General features: G+C 34.5%; 3 protein-coding genes across 3 annotated transcripts in view; 1 reads left to right on the top strand and 2 right to left on the bottom strand.

Annotated features, from left to right (window-relative positions):
* LOC140041117 (uncharacterized) overlaps positions 1–3,201 on the bottom strand; it is a 63,097-nt gene extending 59,896 nt beyond the window's left edge. Inside the window, exon 1 of the mRNA XM_072087514.1 lies at positions 3,115–3,201. The gene's annotated coding sequence lies outside the window, so the exon portion shown is untranslated. The remainder of the gene's footprint in view (positions 1–3,114) is intronic.
* Positions 3,202–3,606: 405 nt separating this feature from the next.
* On the bottom strand, positions 3,607–10,197 carry LOC140041119 (uncharacterized). Its single transcript, XM_072087516.1, has 8 exons — positions 9,892–10,197; positions 9,501–9,662; positions 7,037–7,105; positions 6,272–6,304; positions 5,591–5,700; positions 5,460–5,491; positions 4,045–5,117; positions 3,607–3,843 (listed from the first exon to the last, which is right to left on the bottom strand). The coding sequence occupies exons 1-8, from the start codon at positions 10,023–10,025 to the stop codon at positions 3,738–3,740; spliced, it is 1,719 nt and encodes a 572-aa protein (XP_071943617.1). The 5' UTR covers positions 10,026–10,197; the 3' UTR covers positions 3,607–3,737.
* Positions 10,198–10,684: 487 nt separating this feature from the next.
* LOC140039928 (uncharacterized) lies at positions 10,685–11,498 on the top strand. The gene has a single exon (XM_072085522.1). The coding sequence runs from the start codon at positions 10,913–10,915 to the stop codon at positions 11,354–11,356; it is 444 nt and encodes a 147-aa protein (XP_071941623.1). The 5' UTR covers positions 10,685–10,912; the 3' UTR covers positions 11,357–11,498.
* Positions 11,499–17,739: the final 6,241 nt, after the last annotated feature.

Here is a 17,739-nt window from a genome sequence, read left to right as displayed (position 1 = left end):
ACTGTCTGTATAGCAGTGCAGTACCTAAAAAAAGAATCATTCATGATATTGTTTTCATTGTCTTAATTTTGAAATTATGAATCAATTTTTAGATGTTTGTTTCAATGTTGCCAAAGCTTTTTGCTTTGTTTAAAAACAGAAATGATGAAGTCAGTTTCTCAGAAACTTGCCAATGTAATATCTAGATATTAAATCAAATTTAATTTAGGACACTCAATTTTCATTTAAAACGGTTAATATTATGGAAATTAGTGTTTCATGAAAACGTCAACTTGGCTCTGAATAAACCATATTTTCTCAGTAAAAGAAATAATTATGAAATCAGCTTAGTGCTGGCAAATTCAGTAGTAATATGTGATGTACAGGATTTGTGTCCTTCCTCACCAAAGTACATACAGTATTACTACTGTATGTATTCTACAGTATTAAGGACTATAAACCATAGGTACAGTGTACACATCTAGCTCATGTTTACTTTAAAGAATCTAGTACATCTTTCGAGACGAGTAGGGGGTCACCCCGGTGTACTAGTACATCACAGCCACTGATCATAACTGGGCCTTCTAGGAGACCAGTCTTTGACTGAAGAGGTCGCCCAGTGTATATTATATAAATATTTCAATTCAATTCAGTATGTGGCACCTACTGTATGTACCCTAAACCTGTTACTGTATGCTACATCACTGAATCATTATTGGTTAGGCTATATTAAGTTACTGTTCTTAACATAATATACTATAATTTAATAAGTCCCTTCCAGTAGTTATAGTAGTTGGGTTATGTCATCATGAAAGTACTTTCTTCTCATTATTATTCAACTTAAGTCAACACAACCTAACTTAAACAAATTTGCTTAATATCAGTCATCAAAACTATCAATTAACTAATAATAAGTTCGGACTTATTATAATATTAACAATATATTTCAGAACAAATATTAAATTGGTAAAACAAGAAGTATTTTCAAATATCATAATTTAAGTTATGACTAACTGTATGATTATTACAGAAGCATGTTTGCACACGTAAGTAAGTAAATATCATCGATTACAAGTCTGTACTTATTTCTTTTTGGTTGTTATTTAACACCGGGATCTGACAGTAATCTACAAGTGGGCCATAATTAGCCTATTATACATCTATTCTTCATATTCATGATTAACTTAATCAAATTTAAATGTTAAAAGGATTATAAGTACATACTTATACGAGTTGATGAATTAATTTAATAAGGTTATTAAATATTAAATCTTTACCAACAACGGTGATAAGTTAGATTAGTACATACTAATATGAATTGATGAATTTATTTACTATGGTTTTCAATACCAATAATAGGTAGTTTGATGGAATATGGAATACACTCCTCAGAATGTAAATGGGGAAATAATGAGAAATCCTTCCCTTGCCTCTCTGGATGTGTTAGCTACTGTACTGTACCTGGATCCCTTATTTGTTAGTGTAGTGTACACTGTATACATATAGTGTATGTACAATATGCCAGATTAAGCCAGTGGAGTGGAAATAACAAACCAAATGGTGTATTTATGCATAACAAAGAAAGACAAAAGGGAGTGGAGTCTGCATATTGATGAGTACTGAGTTCCTTCAAAATAAAATGGCTTAGGCCTAGGACACATTACATTTACATTAAGACTGTTTAAAATGATTCTAATGTAGTGCTGAACATTGTACAGTGAGGTTAAGTCAATCTATTCAGTCAGTCTAGTTTGCATTAAGTGTATGATTTCAAATAATTAGCTAATATCATATGGTTAGTTGATATTGATTGGAATGAGGTCATTTTGAATTGTTGAAGTTGTCAGTTTGAAGGGTTAATCACAGTTGCTGCTAGGTGCCAAGTGCTGTTTTAAAATCTCTTTTTGCATTTAATTTATCATATTTAACCGGGCCTATAAATTTAGTAATCTAAAATGTATATGACCAGATAATATTTACAATGAGATGAACTGTAATATTGATGTCTAAATACTAAACAGCATATTATAAACTCTTTCTTTACCCAGAACAATATTTTGACATAACGTAAATTTTGCAATTGTTCTGAAATCATTCCTACTATGTTGTCAAAATATGATTCTCGGTAAAGTTGTCCTTTAACATGCAAGTTTGACATCCATGCCCAGGTCAGCCCATAGAATGTAAAACCATCAGAATATTTTACCTTCAAATGGTGCAACTTGGGCCTTTGGCATACAGTAGGCTCATCCACGAGAACTGGATAAAGCAACACCAAACAGAATAATTTACCTTCAAATGGTGCAACTTGGGCCTTTGGCATACAGTAGGCTCATCCACGAGAACTGGATAAAGCAACACCAAACAGAATAATTTACCGATTTTACAGTGTTTTAGTTGCTTGGTGCAGGGAGTTGCAACTCCCTGCTTGGTGTGTGATATGAAAAGGCCACCAAACTTTTGTGTCGGGGGAACCCCCACAAGCAGGGCTTTTAATTGTGACATTTTAATTTGTCCATAATTATAGCATTTTGACTGTATTTTCTCATTATTTAAGCTGGTATAACAGTATTTCTGTAGTATGCCTATTTATCTCAATTTCTCAAGTCCTTTTCGAGCCAAATTTCCATAGTATTATGGACATTACAGCCTACTTAAGGATCCTGATAAGGACCTCTTTACAACTTGTTCCCCACCCCCTCCTTCCCCTTCAATCTGTTTAGGCCTAACTACAACACAACTAAAAGTAGACAGACAATTGTTTAATTAATTAATTATCTTTATTACTTAGTCTTTACGGCTGGAAATGAATAATTGAATGTTATAGAATAAATAATATATTTTATTTATTTTTTTAATATTAAGCTTTATGATATGGGCTGAAATAAACGAAAATACACTGGAATTCCTCCAGTTGCCCACCTTTCTTCACACAAAGGTAAAACAGGAGATTAGAGAAGACACAAGGGAGGCTTAAATATCAATACCACCACCGTGTAATCGGCTCAGACGTACAACGGTCATCACACAAACGCTTCGGGAAAAAATGGAATTTCTTCATTCCAACGAATAAAACCATATCGTTATTATTTAAATTTGATAAATATTTTATAAGTTGATAAAATAAGTACTTACCTGACAAACAAAAATCCAGAATTTTAGAGATGTTTTAGTTTATTGTAAGCTAAGTTTATTACCAACATAGCTAAGTATAGGGTTTTTTTTGTTTTGCCCACCAAACAACTCAATCCATTTTAGAAGAGCGCCGTCTATTGGTTGGATGGTTAAACTCATAGATGGCGATATATAAAAATTGTACATGATGAACACAAGAGGAATAAGCACCGAGAGATGCCGTTATTACATTGAACATATTTATTCATTTGTCTTGCCCTTTTATAAATTTCAATAATATATGTTTTGCAATGAGGAAAAAAAAGTAAAAGACAGAATTGCATTGCCATTGTTATATGCAATAGTTACATTAGGGGGCCCACCTGAAACTTAATTTTGATATCAAAGGGTTGAAATTGTCCGAGTATGACTCAAAAGCACAAGATTCGAATTAAAACCCTCAATCAAAATACTGCGCACACACAAAAAACCACAATGAGAGTATTACACTTTATTATTTTCAGGACATAGCCACCAACACGATTTCTATGATCAACTTAATTATAATCATCAACGTATAAACGATATTGGTTTTTATAGCGCATCTTTAATATCTGTGATGCGAAGTATCGTTATCGTTGTCGTTATCCTCTGAACGCGGACGAGTGGTAGTTGAAGAAGATGACCCTTCTTCCACTGTTGCGGGCGTCACGCAGATCGGGAACAGGCTCTGGATGGAGAGATATAAACCTGCAAAATAAAAACGTAAAATAGCGCATTTATTCGAATAAACACCTCAGGGTGGTAGATCATGGAAGTCAATGAATTCTACTACAAATAGAAATGTTTAATAATACAATATTGTGTGTATATGCATGTGACGTTGGGGACAAGCAAGCCACCGACAGAGAAAATGTACAAAACACAGATTCTTAGTCGATATATTTATACCTGTGGTGCGCTTCCGTTTTAAAGCGAAGACCAAGTCGGTGAGGAACCCGATTTCCTGATGCCGATAAGCAATCCGATAAAGGTGCTGGTGGCAACGGTAAAGATGACCAGTTTGGTTTGGTCAAAACCTTTAAAGACGAGTTGGTTGGCTTCAGTGCTGGTAAGTTCTCCTTATTACCAGCCTTGCTGTAACTCCTAGGAATCACAAATGGCCGTTTGTCAATAGTAATGTCTTCTTTCGATGGGTTGTTAGCGACTCCAAGCTTCTTCAGCATAACTTCGCTAGATACAATCTTACTATCTTTTTTGACTAATGGTGACCTAGGCCGTGTAGGGTAGTCAATAAGACGGTGGGTGATAGGGTTGAGTTGGTCTTTATGCTGATCTTTCGATGTCGTCAAAACATGATTGAACACGCTGCCAGAAGACTTAAGACCATACGAATGAGTTGTCGATCGCCCGGTTGCAGATGTTAATCTCGTCTTTTTGCAGGTACATTCAGGCTTTAATGAGCTACGATACGCGGGTGGGTACGTCTGAATGTCATCACGCTCTAGCAGCTGCGTACCATTGATGTTTTCAATGACGTAACTTGTACTCGGCGGCCAACAAGGTCCAATTCCTGTAACAGTCTCAAGTTGTTTCTCACCACTGCTTTCAACAATCGTCGAATCTTCAACCGTTTTTGATTTGTCACAAAATGTAACGCGGCGCAGGTTCGGTTGATGTAATGGGCAATTGTCCGAATGTCCACTGCCAATTGAATCTGATGGTACGTTTAGTGACGTCACACTTCCGTTCTCACTACCGATACCGGAATCGTTTTCGTTTTCTTTCTCTTCGTCATCCACGTCTTCTTCCTCGGAAGAGTCTAACTCATCCGACTCTTGATGCTCTGTGATTCCAGTAGTACTCGCAGGATAGTTAGCATCACTGATTTTGGTTTGGTCGAGAAGTTGGTTAAATGTCGGAGGCGGTGTTGAGGTACCTTGGAACCCCTCTCTGTATTGTGTCGACTGGTACCGTTTACGAGTTAGCTCACCCAGGGCGATGTTGGTTGCTCGTCCCAGTTCCTAGATAAATATACACACATAATGACGATTGACATTTTAGGTATGAAAAAGAGTATCATAGGTGAATCAGGACTCTAATCTAATTTTTGTAAATTATAATGCAGCAAAAGATAAGACATTAAGTTATTTTCAGCACTTAACAAGTTTTACTAGTTTCAAAACTAACCGCGTGCATTTCGTAAGCGAAAGCACGAAAAGACATAACTTCGTTGGTTAGTTATCGACGATAAAATATTTTGATGTTACTGACGATTCGGTGTTCAAAATGCATCCTTAAGCGTCAATTAAATATTGAGTATCTTTCTATTGATAAATATCAATTACCGATATTCATATACCCACCTGTTCGGTTCGGCTTTGTGGTAAAACAGGACCTGAAAATTAAAAAAATCGAAAGTCAGCTCTATTCAGAAATAAAATCTGAGCAGCGCCCTCACTATTACGATGATTTTGAAAACTTATAGAAAGCGTACCGCCATATTCTGTTTGTTGAGGATCAATTCTGGGAAAAACCTCGAACTTGGAACGATGTGACGTGTAGGCATGGTGTCCTGGCCATGGCTCATTCTGCCAAGTTGACGATCTGCAACGATACAAAAAATTATCAAATATTGTCCCGTGAAATTTTGTTGAATAGCCTATCGTCTTCCATTTTAATAATATAGTTATTTACTTTAAGTAAATAAAAAATTGGATCGAAAAAGAAATTTAAAGCACAATTTGCCTTTTTGAAAATCTTGTTTTTTTCTACAGAAGTGAATAACTTTAATAAAACTGCAAAATGGCCTGATTTTATTTGTCATGTTTTCGTGGAACAACAATCCATCAATCCACAATAACCATACTTTAAATTGACATAACGATACCGAAGACCATTATGGATGATGATTATATGGATGGTTATTGATCGATGATGATGATGTTGTTATATATGACAAAGACAAGTTATGAATAATGATTATCATTGTGATACAGTGATTCACAGCGGTAATGTATGGACAGCATCTCGATCGGGAAACGGTGCGCCGAAAAATGTCCGTCCCTGTCGTTCTGTAAAAATAGAGATTTACGAAACACGACGAGAGAGGAAAGATGACAGATCACTGTTGGTAATATAGTGACGAATGTTGACGAGACGCAAACCAATTTCTCACCTGGGGAAAGTCACTCGCATCGGAGGTGGCAATCTAAAAATAACGAAATAAAGCAACTACTGTCATAAAATGAAATATTACCGTAATAATTGATAAGCTAGATTTTAATTCAAAATCTGAAATATATTAGCACTCAGCATGAGGTAAAAAAATAAAAATGAGTTAATTATAGCAAGGCAATTTAACTTAGATTGATTCCATTATGAGACAACTCCTCTCGTCCCAAAAAAACAGAAAACATAAGAAATCATTTTAAATAGAAAGGAGGGAGTGGGGGTATAATGTGTTGAATACTGTTTGCCAGTGTATTGGTTATTTTATTTGAGTAATCACAAATTAGATCGAAAAAAAAAACAAATGAAAGAATAATTTGTCTGTAAGGTTTTTTTTTAATACCTTGCATACACTCTTTTATTAATAGAATCTATTGGCGACTTGATGCCTGAGTAGCTTATTTTTATATTCATTATTATTAATCATTTTCATCATTTTTCACAGTTGAAATTACGTATACAATTCAACAATGAAAGGCCATATTTCACTATTGTCGCTGTCTCGTTATCGAAAGTATATGGTGGTTCCTCGTTGTTCAAGGGATAATGCACCAAGAAATAATGAGAAAAAGGAGTATTATGTGAAAAATATGTATTTGTAATAATTATGATGAATGAATAAAAGTGGTAGATTACACAAAAAAAGAGCTTCGTTGTGATTAACCACGAAGAAATGATGATAAACAAAAACAAAATGTATAAAACGACTCACATCTCATCATTCTTGCGACTTCCACTCAGCTTCAGTGACGTCAGACGATATGGCTGTGGGCTAGTTGAACTATTAAAACGATATTAAAATAAATAGTATATAAAGCCTGGCTAAATATATATAAGTTTCAACAGGGAAGAGCGAAACACACTTCCCTGTTTCACTATTCAGAAAGTCGTCGGCGGACCAGGGTCTCCCGTGTCAGACGATATGGTGGCTGTGGGCTATAGTTGAACTATAAAAACGATATTAATATAGTATATAAAGCCTGGCTACATATATGTTTCAAATTCAGATAGTTGGCGGACCAGGGACTCCTTTGTCAGACAGATTACTGTATTCACACAATGGAAGACAATGTCGACATTTGAATGAAATAAAGAGATAGAGGATTTAATAAGGCCAGCAAAGAAAAGAGAGTGAGCTTGGTTCAAAAATTAGAAAAATAAATTTAATTCCATTTTTTGCACGTTTTATATTGAATGTATCAATCAATGTTGATAAATTATATAAAATCAATTTCCAGAAAGATGTCGTTTTAACTACAAATACAATATGAATAAATTGACCGAGCGATGGTGAACTATAATGCAAAGCTTTCAGTAAATCGATGATCGTCATCGAGTACCGATCGATTCTTGTCACGATTCAGACACTGCAAAGTAAATCTTTAGATTTATACTTTGAAATGTAAAATGTGTACGATTTAGTCTTAGACAAATAAAACGTCCAATGAACTAACAGCAAACAAATAGATGGGGTTCCCCACATGCAATACTTGTTGAAAAGGGTAAATTTAAGAGACACAGGGAGAAATGAAGGGAGATCTTGTTATAGGAGATCAATTGTACACAGAAACTATTGGCACGATGAAGTCATATCATTTAAGTCTATTGTTAAGGATCTGAACAAACTAACGCTCATATAATGTTAAATGAGTTACCGGTACCTAATTAATTTTTATGAAAATTATATATATCTTGAATGATGTATTTTTTTTTAAAACGCTGTTTTATATCTGTGTATATAATGTCTATAAGATGTATATAAATGGGTATGAATTAACAGGGTATGAAACAATACGGTATGTATATATATATATATGTATTTGTGGGTGTCTGTGTACAATGTGAATAAATATAAGAAAACCATGAAAACAGGAGGATAATATTGGAAACAATATGTGAAAAACAAAAATTTACAAAAATTACTGATTTTTTTTTTTTTTTTGAGCAGAAAAATATAAAGAAAAATGTAGAATATTAACGGAAAACAATATAATTAAAGAAAGAACATATGAAGACAGATATTACTGATTTATTTGTAATGTATTTAATTATGATATGAAAGAATAAAGGTGGTGGTTCACGCCACAAAAGAGAAAAAAAAAGTCATATCATAACCATATTTGGGCATATCGGTACCATATTTGGGCATATCACATCACATTTTTGATAGTGTAGACAGAGCTCGTAATATCAGACTTAAGTCGTAATATCAGACTTGACATTCACGAAATCGGTCATGTTTTTATATTTCCCAAGATGAATATTTCATTGAAATTTTCACTCGAGCATAAAGTCATATAATAATGAAAACATTTTAAGTAGACATAGAAGTGACTTCTTCTGGTGATTAACAATGAAATCATTTTATGTTGGTATTTGCAGAAGTTATTTTTAACGAAATAAACATTCATTACTGGATGTTGATGATCGCTTGTTAATTGCCTGTATTTTAAAATTCCATTCACGTCTCATAATCTGTTATCAATTTGCTTTTATTTCAACGAGTTCGTAGAATTTCGAAAGTTATCTGGCCCTCACCTACTTTTTTATAAACTATGATTAAAAAGGACCAAAATTATGTTTTACAATGTAAGAAACTCAAAAGTCAATATCAAGAAGTAGGTTCAGTTCTACATATATAAACCCACGAAACATGCAGCAGCCACGAATATTCAGTGGATAATGTTCCACTTTCGCGAGAGAGTATATTGCCAATAAAGTGAGAGAAAAGTAGGTCCTTCCTGTCGTAATTTTAAAACGATTTGAAACATTTTGTGAAACCATGTATAACTGTATCTAACGGTATAATGTATGTACAGTAATGGTTGCTGATGATCATAGAGCTTATCTAATCTTGGATTCTAATTTATTCTGCAAAAACTTGAAAAAGAAAGTTAAGGATGGTGAGAACATGACCAACAGATGAATTGATGGAACAACTTTCGTATCGTATCATCGTCTGGCTGTGCACATATAGTTGAATGCCAAAACAACTTTCACTAAAATACTATTTTAAATGTAAAGCTACACTATCAAACGTTATGTGAAAAAAGGTGATGTGCCCATGGATACGATGATGTCATAGTACAGTACTACCATATTTGTGCATATCACTTCCATATTTTGGCACATCACATCACATAAAGTTTGATACAGTATTGTAGACAGAGCTTTACCTTTTTCCTAGACCACTACCATAATGCCGATGGCTACGGCTAACTGGTAGATCTCGACGTATCCTCTGTTTCCCCTGGAAGGTATACGGACCAATACCACCATAGTGAGTGATGTCACAACCCCACGTGCCGCAACTTGTACATATCGGATGATGGAACTCTCTAAGAATGAAATAAAAAACACACTAAATTTTGAATGCACGATTAATAACATTAACAAAAAAATAATGATTAGGCCTATATTTTAAGCCTATTTCAGGGCCTAACCCAGTGACTTAATCATTTTCAAGTTCGAGTTTCAAATTGCACCTTTCGATTTCGATAAATCAAAACCTATCGATTTCAAGAAAAAAAATATACTGTATCTATAAAAAAAAAAAAAAAAACTTACCCCACGCTCGGTAAAGTGGCTCGTGGAGTTAGCTGGCATGGTGTAAACAGGTCACTGGAAAGCACTGTCGGTGAGACTTTAACGATGGCATACGACGTCCCTACCGCCGAGTCCACTTCAGTTCCGGCTGCCATGACCGTGATGTTCAAATACGGCTGTTAGGCCTAGGCCAAATAAACAAACCTGACCAACAATTTAGCCACGTCCTATCTGATGGTTGATGTTAGTTGGCAGAAATGACAGAGAATGCGAGATTGTGGCCTTTTCCTAACGATATCTATCCATAGCAACACATTACGCGCGCGTTTGGACAGCAGTTACTAGAACAACGATGAATTATGACGCGAAGAATCGAACAACGGTATATAATATTATAAATTAAGTACGTGTAAAATGTTATACAAACGTCTTAGATGATACTTAGTATAGTCACAATTATCATAATAACGTTTATTATATCTATTTTTAGGTTTTTAAACTAATAATGAGAGCATTTAAAAAACTTAATTACTAATTCAGAGCTTATACCGAGGAATCGATCAACAAAATAAAATACAATCTAAAAAACAAGTTTCGATTAAAGAAATATACATGGTTTATATGAAAGCCTAATCGACCTTTTGGACTTCGTTTTATTTTGTTTGTGTCTTTGTTAATCTTATTTGATTGACTGTTAGTGTTAGTGGTCAATTGTATTGTCATGTCATGATGCTATTTGTACCTTTATCGATCTGACGTAACAGGTCCTTTAACAGTAGGGCGCGCTACACCTTTAATCTCCATAGTTTTCAGAACACATCAACAAGACGAGACAGAAGTTTGCTGCGTTTTTTACGGAATTTACCTGGCTATTTGGGGGGTTATATCACACAATTTGGGTTACATCGAAGTGGATACATTTCACAAAACAATTGACAACTACGAAGTTAATTTGACATTTTTGTAGTCAATAAATCGAGCTTTGCTGAACTTTTATCTGTTTTCTTCTGTCGTTTTATAATAAGTGGTAGATATCAAGATCATGCCTAACTCAGGATACCAAGGACAAATAAACTACCAGTATTGCGGTACGGCAAAGAGAGATGTAGGAAAACTACCTGTAGGTGAGAAATACTACCAAGGTAACCTGCCGAACCCAGCGTTCTGGTGTTCGTACGTCAGCAGACCAGCGCCACCACCATCGGCAAAGAACAGCCTGCCACCGATAAACAACAAGTACTCTCGACATCTGAACCGAGGAGGAGTACCGACACCAGATCATGGAGCACCAGTGACGCCAAAGGTTGCTTACAACTGCAGTGGTAGAGTACCAAAAGGAGGGTTTGTGTCAAATTCTGTGGCTCCTTTTACGACGCTCGGTAAGCCGACGTGCGGATTCTTCTTCTCGCGGCAAACTGATCATAAGAAGCGGCAAACTGGTATACCACCTGCCAACCTGGTTATGTGGAGGTACTACCTGAAGTAAACACATTGGCACAGTACTAGGCCTAGACGATAGACAGTAATGCGGTTCGATTGTTAATAAACTTTGTTTTAAAAGTTATTTATCAATATCGATTGATACCAATGAATATTGATACGTATTGAATTGAATAAATTTACACGAAACAACAAAGCTTAAAATGTGTATGATTGATTTTTAATTAAAGCGAAAGAAGAAAGAATCGGTATAATATTTTAGGATAGGAAGGGTTGTATGGGTTGCTTGTATCTCTCAACACACATCTTCACTAAAGCTCTGTCTACACTATATCAAACTAGTTTGCTCAAATATGGTAGTGATATGTTCAATATGGTAGTGATATGTTCAATATGGTAGTGATATGTTCAATATGGTAGTGATATGTTCAATATGGTAGTGATATGTTCAAATATGGTAGTGATATGACATCATCATGTCCATATAATTATGGACACATTTTTTTGTAACATAAAGTTTGATCAGGTAGACAGCTTTATCACACACACACACACTATAGTTTATACAGAAAAAAATCTTTTATATTTAATATATCGAATAAGATATTAGATAGGCCTACAGTAAATCAATCAGGTCAGTAAATGTCAAGCACCAGTCACGGTGGAGATACTTCTACAAGAGGATTTATCTAATGAACAAATTACCAAAAGTGTCGAACCATGAACGCACAGGTTTATTTATTTATTATCTGTCTAGCCTCATTGTAAACGCAAGAATCACCTAAGAGCCTGTTCACGTGTACGGCGTAAGCCATTGCGTATGTGTAATCGTACCCTTAGTGTCAAACCATGAACGCACAGGTTAATTTATTTATTATCTGTCTAGCCTCATTGTAAACGCAAGAATCACTGAGCCTGTTCACATGTACGGCGTAAGCTATGGCGTAAGTGTGAACGTATAGCCTTAGTGTCAAACCATGAACGCACAGGTTTATTTATTTGTCTGCCCTCATTGCAAGACTAAGAATCACTTAAGTGTCGAACTATGTATGCTATACAGGGTTATTTTATTGTTTTATGATCGATTTCTCACGTCGATATTATCGCCTTGACAGTGAGTTTAGTCTAGACGTCACATGGACATGAACACTTTTATTCTTGGTTATTTAATGTGTAGATATTGGTCAACTTTTTAATTATTTGTGTCAAAATGGATCTTTTACAAAAAGTAAAGCTTTATATTCAATTCAATCAAATTTGAGGTGTTACGTAGCGGTAGACGTTACCGGTCCATCATCCCTCGTACAAATATGTTTCACAACCGTCATTGGGCACTAAATGCTTGTCAGTATACCATATGAGAGTGATGTGACACTTTGTAATTGTTGTTGTTAGTTTTTCATTTTTCTGTTTTTGTATATCTCATAATTTCTATGCATTGTTTTATATGCAAATGACAATAAATGTAAAAAGTAATTTTTCACTGATGAATGAATGATTGAAATCAATGATACTCTGTTAAAATATATGCAAATATGCAAATATATTCTGCAGAAGTTATACACAATACTTACCTCGGGCATTAAGCGTCGCTCGGAATTATTGTATCAGAATTTCTCAAAACAGAATTTGCAAACCGGTGAATACAATGTCGTATGTAATGTAAATCACTGATAGTAGTCCTACGATTATTTTTGTTTGTTCAATTTTTATTTATCACTAATACGCCGCCCTATAAAATTAACAATGCTAATGCGCGCCGCGTGGGCAATGGAATTGATAAAGAAGAACATTGTATTATGAGTGTTTAAAATCTAAAGCTATCTCTACTATCAAACTAGTGTGATGTGCCCAAATATAGTGATATGCCCAAATATGGTAGTGATATGACATCATCATATCTATATACGGGCACTTTACATTTGTCACAAAAAGTTTTATATAGTGTAGAAAGAGCTTAAGAATTATTTATTTTTGTTTGTTCAATTTTCATTTATCAGTAATAATACGCCCTATAAAAATGCTGATGATGCGCGCGCGGTTGATGATAAATGACGACATAATCAAGAAAGACAACCTTGTATTATGAGTGTTGAAAAAGACGAATCATCATATCAAACTAAAAAGTAGGTTCAGTCAGGTATTCGCTGTATTAATGTGTTCTTAACATTGGATATGAGAGCATTAATGTTTGTTCTTGATGGATTACATAGATACATTCGAAAACTCAGGATTATTTATTTCTAATAAAAGAAAAACTAACCCAGTTCCGAAAATAAAATACAAAATACGTCACCACCATTCCACCATTCAGATGTGCTCTGGTTCCCGGTACATTGACGACTTCATGATTTAGTATAGGCCTACCGTATACACAGTTTTGATTTGATTTATTCAATATCGGCTCATTACAATTACAATAGAATACATAAAAATATATAATGAAACAAAAAGCCAGGATTGTCACAAGCGAACCCAATCACTGTTTAAAGACTTTCCTTTAACATAAATAAAATATAATATAAATATAAAATAAATGACGAGAAAAAAATTAATTAATAAAAATCCAGTTAGGCTAACCTCTACGTTATTATTATCTCACTGACGATTAAAATACTCGCCTGCTTGGTTAGAGCGCTATTCATCTATTTTTAAACGTATAATATTTCACGGCTGTAAACCATAAATGAAATTTCAAGCTAAATTAGTCGACTGCAATAATACTAACAGAAAATCAGTGAGAGAGTTTATATCAGTCTTGTGTTAATGAACAATACGATGTTAATGTTGACGATGCAATCATGTCTAGCTGTGACAGGCTGCCATTTAATTAACAGAATATAGAACAATATTAGTCATTATGTTTATAAGAACCTTATGATTAGTACGAGTCTATTGACAGCTTAGTTAAGGTCTGTGTTATGAATGTATTCGTGTTATTGTAACATTGTTGTCTGTAAAGCTCTGTCTACACTATAAACTTTTTATGTGACAAAAAATTGTGATGTGCCCATATATGGACATGATGATGTCATATCACGAATATATTTTGGCACGTCACAGTTTGATCATCAACTAGTTTGATAGTGTAGACAGAGAGCCTTAGGAGTGACAAAATTAAATGTTGTACCTCTGGTGAAATGGTTATGATGATCAGAAATTAACAAAAAGTTATCCTTAAGGAAAGAAGGCGTATTAAAGTTATAACGAATTTTGTGAACATAATTTAATCTTAAAAACTTATTTCTGAGGCTGACATTAAGAAACCCAAGATCGGAAAGCTCTTTGGCACCTATGCTTAATAGGCCTACTATACGGTATACTTAGCAAGTAAAAAGATTGCACACTAGTTTTCACCCACTCAAACGTCCCGCTCATGACGTACGATAAGACATCCGCATATTATCCAAGAAAGTCGTCTACGTTTTTAAGATCAACATCATTACTACAGATCAGTCACGAACTGATGACACATTCTCTTAATGTGTAATTACACGATGATATGAGTTCATACATGCAATCGTGTACTTGTTTGCTGTTAAACAACATTCATACCCCGGTCTACTAGTTTACACACAGCCACTGTCACTCATCAAGGGTGCCCCTTGATCAGCATTTCGCTGTTTAGGGTCACCCTTTATAAATAAGGTGTAATAAAAATTAAAAATAAAATGATCACGTGATGAAGGAGCACGATTAAACGCGGCATCCAAAGATCTTTTATGAAATGTGTCGCACATAAGCAGTTCAATGCTCTTTAAAGTTTCATCATATGCTTAAGATTACAGCTATTTTGTTCAGTATAACTGCTTATTATAAGTTCAATCGACCAAATACATTAATTATCGTAGAATGCACAAACCGATACGCACCGCCGACGTCAAATATCGTGATAATTAATCGAACCATTTCCTGTCTGAGAGCCCAAGAGACTTGCTCTGGTTAAAACGTTTTTAGTTAAACTGATGAAGTAAACACGTTAAAAAGCTATGCACATCCTCCTTTGCGATACATCACCTCAATCAACACGGAATTCGTATTAAATCTAATTGTGGCTATTACCATGTTAACGACGTATGGATATTATACCATAAAGCTCTGTCTACATTATCAAATAACACAAAAAAAAGTGTGATGTGCCCAAATTTGTTATCCATAAGGTTATACCTCCATGGTTTGATAGTGTATAGACAGACCTATGTTATGGTTATTAATATCACGTAACGTTCAATATTATACCATTACATGAAAACTTTGTTTTGTACCCTGTAACAGGCGCCGTACTTAGGTTTATTTACATATTTTTTTAAATATCAAAATAAATCAATCATTGGCAGTCACAATAGACAAGTAAATTTTAGATCGTCGTTGAATGTTGCAAACCGATAAGTTTGTCTATTCCTACGCGAACGCGTCAGTAGTCAGGTGAACGCATTTTGTGACGAAAATGAAACGAATATTTCCTAATGTAATTTAAATTAAGAAACGACGATGATTAAAAATAGATTTACGATCTTAAATTAAAATGCAAGTAGTCTACACAACCAGCAGGATAAATTATTATAGAGTAATGACAAATTAAAGATATAAATTCCAAGTTAATTAAAAGTTACTTTCCGCGTTTAGTAGACTCGTTAACAGACACCGACTCACGTAATGGTTTACTTGCATCATGGTGCGTGCGGGGGAAATATTATGCAATATTTTGTTTAAACTAGCTACGATATTGGTTATTAGGTTACCTTCTATTCACAAAGCCAACAAAATACAATATTCAACTACAATTTAATAACAAAATACAATATTCAATAAATTTGTTTATAGACAGCTAGGCCTATAGTAAATATCTTATTAGAAATATTACGGATATGCCTTATGTGAGAAAGAAGAATGTAAAATGGCGATGGCGTTGAAATGACAATGTATAAACTACGCTTAGAAAACATAAAAGGACAATAAAGAAATTAGGTATTAATGTCAGATCATGGAGGTATCTTATTTTTATACCTCCCTGATCATCTGATCAGATCAATGTACGGCGGTCGAGTATTAAATAGAGTTAAAATACTACACTCGACGCGCACGTTATACTGTCATTAAAGCTTGGTGCCCACTAGAACGTAACGCAAGGACGTAAACGCAACGCAAGCGTGTTAACCAATGACAAGCGAAGTTATAGACGGTTAGCAATCACAAGCGAATAAGCCATCGCGTGTGATTGATCAATTCACTTGCGTTGCGTTACGTCCTTGTGTTGCGTCGCTAGTGGGAACCACGCTTAAGTAAGTATGGTATATGTATAACAATACTATACTAAAGAATATGGATGCTATGTTTTTAAAGCATATATATATAAACAAAAACAGTAATAAGAACATACACATTCAGAATGTAATCAAGGGTTGATAAAAATTCAATTATATTACGGAAGATTTGAAAAATCAGAAACGAACGAAATATGAACACTAACAGTCTATCACACAACAATTGGGGTTACTGTTGGTCAACGTGTAGCTAAGCATGATCTTAATCTACAACTTGTTTGATGCGTCTTATAGGATTAGAACGCACTTAGGTACACCAGATACACGATCGGCAAGAAACATGTAACGTTTATTAAATCTAATATCACGTAATATACTAACACGTGGAGTCACATCTCAGACGATTGTGAAGTCGATCCACGGAGAATAAATCATACTAAAATGAAAAGAATCATAAACTCTCAATTATTCATGCTAATTGTTCACGCGCGCGAGCTCATATATATTAGTACGATTTGCTTACTATTAATAATTTAATTATAAAATAACTTTATTCAGGATAATTACGCGTAACTTGGGTTTAATCCGCTGATTTTGACATCTATAAATGGTTTTTGTACGCAGTTATGGAAACTGCGTAGGTCGATGCGATCAGGCCCAGTAATTAGTTTTTAAATACGTAATCGGGGGAGTGTGAAAAACACATCCATAAACAATTCAGATTTTAATTTAAATCAACATAATCATCTATTATACATTTTGTACATGGCATTTCCAAAAGTGTAATTTGAGTACGTACATTGAAATACTTAATGATCACCATAATATTATCAATAACGTGAAGTTAATTTCACGTTTAATTCAATTCTCAGAAGAAAAAAGTAATGATGATGTATTATGCGGGGTACGCTAAATTATAAATGAACGCTTTATAGTAGGCGTATATGAATGCCTTTGGCTTATAACCCTAGATAAGACAAATAATTTAGCCTTTGCTGGAGCTGAGGAGGAGAGAATAATAGAAAAGAACGGTCGCGATTGTTCGTCGATGAGCCGCACGTTCCGCGAAGAAGAGAGCTTTCATCGACACACCGTGATTGATACTGAATGAATGATATCAGGATGCGAATGATCATGATTGATAATGAATGATTATGAATCATCA

The sequence above is a fragment of the Antedon mediterranea genome, chromosome 2 (genome assembly GCF_964355755.1).
Source record: "Antedon mediterranea chromosome 2, ecAntMedi1.1, whole genome shotgun sequence".
NCBI classification, from domain to species: domain Eukaryota; kingdom Metazoa; phylum Echinodermata; class Crinoidea; order Comatulida; family Antedonidae; genus Antedon; species Antedon mediterranea.
Note: the sequence above shows the minus strand (reverse complement) of the source record. Positions and strands in the feature narration are given on the sequence as shown.